General features: G+C 38.7%; 2 protein-coding genes across 2 annotated transcripts in view; both read left to right on the forward strand.

Annotated features, from left to right (window-relative positions):
- LOC104767285 (protein SDA1 homolog) overlaps positions 1–330 on the forward strand; it is a 4,346-nt gene extending 4,016 nt beyond the window's left edge. Inside the window, exon 15 of the mRNA XM_019240763.1 lies at positions 322–330. Within this exon, the coding sequence (XP_019096308.1) occupies positions 322–330 (9 nt within the window). The remainder of the gene's footprint in view (positions 1–321) is intronic.
- On the forward strand, positions 472–1,605 carry LOC109130938. Its single transcript, XM_019241075.1, has 3 exons — positions 472–654; positions 775–840; positions 1,294–1,605. The coding sequence occupies exons 1-3, from the start codon at positions 607–609 to the stop codon at positions 1,342–1,344; spliced, it is 165 nt and encodes a 54-aa protein (XP_019096620.1). The 5' UTR covers positions 472–606; the 3' UTR covers positions 1,345–1,605.

The raw sequence follows: 6,310 nt of genomic DNA on the forward strand, positions 1-6,310 counted from the left end.
TGGAAGTGAAGCAAATGACCAAAACTCTTCCTTCTTTTTTTCTTTTCTTTTTGTCTCAAAACGAAACAAACAAGTTTTGCAAATTATTGCTTTGTTCAACTTCGCTGTCTACAACATTTAAATGTTACATAAGTTTTTTTATTTATATTTTATTAATTTTAAACACATTGAGGGAATGGTGACGATATTTCTATAAATTAAATTTTATAAAAAACATGTGATGATTGTTTTTAAAAAAACCGTTATTGATAAAAAAAAAAATTATATATACATTTGATTTTCAACCTTGGTTTATTATATATACAAATTTTGTTATTAAAGGTTTGTTAAAAGTGCATAGGATAAAAAATTACAAAAAAAAAAAAAAAAAAAAAATTGGAGTAAGAAGGATATGGGCCTGAAGTATTACTAGCTATTAATTAAAGGCCCGTATAAAGCCCAGTGAATATTATTTTTTCCCTGAGAAGAAGACACGGAGACAGAGGAGCCGCTGAGGTCTTTTCATATCAATCACTCCTCGCGAATCTGAGATTTCGGAAGATTCGATCGATTTGGGGGTTTTAGGGTTTAATTAAATCTGTGCCTACGAACCTGCTGAATCAATCAATGGCGCCACCTCCAGGACTTTACTCCGGTACCAGCACTCTTGCTCTGGTAATCAATCTCTCTCTCTCTCTCTCCGATCAGTTTCTCGATCTGTATTTTGACTTGTAGGAATTTTGGTTTTTTAAGAGTTCGTCATCGAGTCTTTTGTTTTGTGTATCATCGAATTAGGTTGCTCGTGCTTCGGCTTTCGGGTTGGGTCTCATCTACGGGAACGTGAAGCTCAAGGCTTTGAAGGTACATCTCTCTATCGAATCATATGTGATGTTGCTTCAATTATACTTTCAAGTTTCGATTTTTTTGTCTTGGCTATTAGTAGATTTTATTTATATCATTGCATAGTTAAGCTAATTAGATATCTGAATTACAAGTTTGTTACTTTTCTTCTTTTACTTGGAGTAATCTATTCGCAAGTAACATGATCCTTCTCTGAATCCAATGGTTGCCTGAGTTCAAATCTCATATTACACTGTATGTTCATAGCTTTACATGATGTTTAGTAGACGCTTTTCTCATTTCTGCAATGTTTTTTTTTTGTTGCCTTTCAAAGCATCATTAGTTTGCAATGGTATGTCTGGTTTCCAAACCCAAGAAAAATAGTTATGAAGGTCAAGACTCGGTTACTACCTTAAGAGTATCCCATTGTTTGCTAAGTGATGATGATACCAACAAATGCTTCTTCATGTGCAGATAAAGAAGAACTCACAGATTAAGGCGGAAGCTAAGGCTGCTCATCACTAAACCAACTCTTCTCTCCCTTAACAATAAGAAGATAAAAAAGCAAGTGATTTGTTATCATTTCCAAATGTAGTAGCTGTTTCATCTTATGCTATATATCTCTCCCTCTTTGACGATTTTTTCTCTTTTCGATTTTTCTGTTTTTGACTAAGAAGAGGAAAACCTTTTTGTCTGAGAAAGCAAATCATATACCAACATTTTGGTTTTAAACCCGCTGTCCTTTTTTGTTGCTTTGCTATTCAATAAACACCAATCTTTTTATCATCACAACTATAGATTGATACTATAACCTATCTATTGAAACCAAAGATTGCAATCGAATGTGTTATTTGATAGTTATCGCTGATTGATTTTCTAGCCTGACTTTAAGTAACCTATATTTAGATTTTGTTGATTGATGTAGTAATCCGCAAATAAAGGTGTCAACGTTGGTTAACCTTTGGGTATACAAAAAGTCGCAGTGTTTTTGAAACCGTGGACACAAAAGAAAACTATGGAAGTTAGAATTCATAAACAAATCACTCTATGAGTCTATATGACCATTGAACATTACAATAATAGTGACACAGACGTTAATGGCAGTCATGGGACACGTAGTTATCGGTTAATTTTATTGTTGGTGCTTTCTTCATTGGACGGATGACAACTTAAAAGAATCATCATTTTTGTAACTGTTTTTGTGGTCCATTTGGCTGGCTATGATGATCAAACTGATAGTTGTTTCGATTTAAATTGGGTAGAGAAAATATAATCTTCATTATCAATCAAGAAAATCTAAATTAGACAATTGAGAAATGTTATAGGTCGTAATCATTAATTGAAACCTAGCTCATATCAAAATCTCAATCAAATGAGTTACTCAAAGATTATAGACATTTTCTTTCCTTTAATTTTTGTTTAGGATTTTTTATTTTTTCCAGCCTTATATATGGATAGCCAATTATATTTCTGGCTATAGTTAAAAGATTTAAAGCCGGCGAATTTGTAGGGTCCCAAAATTTTTAGTGAACATAACAAGTTCATAAGATTTAGAGTATTTATTTATATATTTTACAAATCAATAATGATAACCTACCTACACGGTATCTTTTGATTGTTTTCGATGAATCACATATCCTTGTGCGAATTTTATATCAGTTTTTGTTTGTTTGTAAATAAAAATACAACAGAGCTCTGAAAGGAACAAACAGCTGTGAAGTGTTTCAGAAGTCTGATATGCTGATGTGGTGTGACATACTGATGTGGAAAAAGATTATGGAGCGCGATGACAAGATGCGTGAGAAGGAAGGAAGAAGAGATCAAGATATACACGAAAATATTGAGAGTATATTTGATCGAGAGAAATAAGGAATGATATTTTCCTAGGGATAAGGAATATTTTCTTTTAGTTAAGATATACATAGATCTAGGTTAGAGATCGTATGTGCGGGTATAAGTAGACGAGGGTTAGCCACAAAAAGAGCTAGCACTCGTGGGGATTAAGTTGTGAGATTTGTAAACCTTCAAGCATTATCAAAAAGGCTTAGAAGGTGAGTGTGTTTCTACTCTTTTAGATCTGCACAGGGTGTTGTGTTAGATAGATAGGAGAGTGAGCTTAGATTCATATCTTGTAACAAACGAGAGGTTTACAATCAGGTAGTTGGGATGATGCAGGCGTTTGAGATACAGCTGAAGAAGAAAGAAAAAATGAATGAGAAGTATTTTGCCCTTAAAGCAATAGAAGAACAGAAGCTTGCAGAGTCTCAGGAGGTTGTTGATGAGGAAAAAGTGGGCTTGTTGGTTAAGAAGTACTTTCGCAAGATGGAAAGAGGTCAGCGGAAGGGAACCACATCACTCATGAAATCTGATACTGATAAGGAGATCAGGAAGAGTGACAAGCAGGAGTGGCAATGTGCTGAATGTGAAGGATTTAGACATTACAAGTCTGAGTGTCCAAACAACAAACGAAAGAACTCTCTGCAGTGCTATGGGTGTAAGGGTTATGGTCATACTAAGTTTGATTGCCCTGCACGTGAGAGCAAGCAGAAATCTTACATCACTTGGAGCGAAAGTGATTCAGATGAAGAGGACAACAAAGGTGAGATACTAAACAACTTTGTGGCACAGCTGGGTGTCGTTGAGGAAGACGAAGAAGATGAGGTGTTGGAAGAAACCAAAGTTGTAGATGAGAAGGCTGAATCCGACTCAGATGGAGAGGAGGCTGATTTGTCGGTAGAAGATCAGATAGAACTTCTCATCAAGACAGTGTTACAAAAGACCCAAGACAACACCCAATTTACTTCCGAAAAAGATACTTTGCAGCTGCATGTTGCAATGACCACTAAATAACTAAGTGAAGAGAAAGCTAAGACTCAGCGTCTTGAGAAGCAGTTAGAGGAACAGCTGAAGAATATCAGAATGCTGAATAAGGGAACTAGAGATCTGGATACACTACTTAGTACTGGATGATCAAGCAATCTGAAATGGGGCTTGGGTTATCAAGGAACGAACACCGACACCACCACCGACTTTGTCAAAGGGATGGGGTCTCAGCCCAAGCTGAAAGAGAAGGAATTCCCTCCAACGACCAGTCCGTATGGTCAGCATGTTGTGAAACAAAATCCGAGAATCTCAAGAATGAGAATGCAACCTGGGTTGTCAACAAGACAACCATATGTCTCAAATGGGTTTCAGCAGACGGCTCAGAGGCCTGTTCAACTTAATAGAAGATGAGGATGTCGGTACTATGGACATCTAACCCACTATAAGGCCTAGTGTTACCAATTTCAGAATCGTGTGTTAAGCTTGATGCAACATGGTGTGTTTTATCCAGCTATGAGAAGAAACACTCAGGGTTATGTCAGGAAAGATGACCTCTACTGTCAGGTGGCGTTCACAGCCGAAAAAGCAGAGGTTGATCAGGCCAAGTGGTACTTTGACAGTGGATGTTCCAGGCATATGACTGGTGCCCTTGACAATCTATCTCATCTGGAAGATGTTGCTGGAGGGAGAGTTACTTTTGGTGATGGAGGAAAGGAGATAATCCGAGGAAAAGATACAACTAGTGGTGAATCTCAACCACATCTAAAGGATGTTGTCTTGGTCGACGGTTTGAAGCCGAATCTGATAAGTATTAGTCAGCTGTGTGATGAAGGTCTGGCTGTCACATGTACCAAGAAAGGATGCAAGGTTGTTGATCAACAAGGATCTGTGCGACTCAGAGGAAGGTGATCTGGTAATAACTGTTACATCTGGAAATCATCAATGCAGTGTTTCAACATGACCACTGAGTTGGACACAGAGCTGTGGCATTAGAAACTTGGTCACTTGAATATTCGCACAATGATGAGATTGGCTAATCAAGAAGTTGTGCGTGGAATTCCTAAGCTGAAGGGAGAACCTCATTTCATATGTGGTCCTTGCAACAAGGGCAAGCAAGTCAAGGCATCTCATGGGCCAGTGGCGGACATTCAAACTAGTCATGCACTCCAACTGGTACATATGGATCTGATGGGTCCTATACAAGTTCAAAGCATATATGGGCGTCGGTTCATCTTTGTCATGGTTGACGATTTCACTCTCTACACCTGTTGCAATTTCTACGTGAAAAATCGGATGCTCTTGAATGTTTTCGTATTCTTGCCTTGCAGATCAAGAGTGAAAAATGCTCTATCCAAACTATTCGAAGTGATCATGGAGGTGAATTTCAGAATGACAAGTTCGATCAATTCTGTGGGCATCAGAGCATAGAGCGGAACACCTGAGCAGAATGGTGTTGTAGAGCGGAAGAATAGAACGCTGCAAGAAATGGCATGAGCTATGCTGCATGGTAATCAAGTGCCTCATCGTTTCTGGGATGAAGCTGTTAACACTGCTTGCTACATCATCAACCGAGTGTATGTTCGACCAGGGACTAACAAGTCTCCCTATGAACTGTGGAAAGGGAAGTCTCCAACAGTAAGCTACTTTCATGTGTTTGGTTGTCTCTGCTACATTCTGAATGACAAGGATCAGTTGGGTAAGTTTGACTCCAAGAGCGATGAATGGATCTTCCTTGGTTATTCAGGGCATAGCACTGCTTTTCGTGTCGACAACAAACGCACAAGATAGGTTCAAGAAACGGTCAATGTTGTCTTTGATGATACCTCGTTTCAACGAGTTGCTATGGTACCTGTTATCTCCGACAAGGACCTGGTAACTGATGATGAGAAGCATGAGCAAGGACCTGAAAACCATGGTGACTCTGTCAGTCCGGTGTTATCCTCGGATGATCTTACTCCTTCTTCTCAGGTTCATCGGAATCACTCCTCAAGTGATGTTATCAGTGCGATTCAGGGGGGTAGAGTTACCAAAGCCAAACAAATTGACTTTGCTCAACTGGCCGGTAAGAAATAGAAGGCTGTGATTCCTGACACTGTTACTCAGGATTCTGAGATTGTTCAATTCGCCTATTTTGTTTCAACTATGGAGCCAAAGAATCACAAAGAGGCACTTCAAGATGAGTTTTGGGTTGCTGCGATGCAAGATGAGCTGGAACAGTTTGAGCGAAGCAATGTGTGGGAATTACTAAACGATCTGCTAATGTCAATGTAGTGGGAACAAAGTGGATCTTTAAGAATAAGAGTGATGCAAGTGGGTGCACTGTGAGAAACAAAGCAAGACTGGTGGCTCAAGGTTATTCTCAAGTTGAATGAGTTGATTTTGATGAGACCTTTGCACCAATAGCAAGGTTAGAATCAATCAGATTCATGTTCGGTATGTCGTGTGCTCTCAAGTTCACATTACATCAGATGGATGTCAAAAGTGCCTTTCTCAATGGCATATTACATGAAAAAGTGTTTGTAGAGCATCAAAAGGCTTTGAGAATTCTCAACACCCTGAGCATGTATACCGGCTGATGAAAGCGCTATATGGTCTCAAGCAGGCTCTGAGAGCACGGTATGAGAGGTTGACAACGTTTCTTCTGGATCAAGGCTACAGTCGCGGAAGT

This window comes from Camelina sativa, chromosome 19, assembly GCF_000633955.1.
Source record: "Camelina sativa cultivar DH55 chromosome 19, Cs, whole genome shotgun sequence".
NCBI lineage: Eukaryota > Viridiplantae > Streptophyta > Magnoliopsida > Brassicales > Brassicaceae > Camelina > Camelina sativa.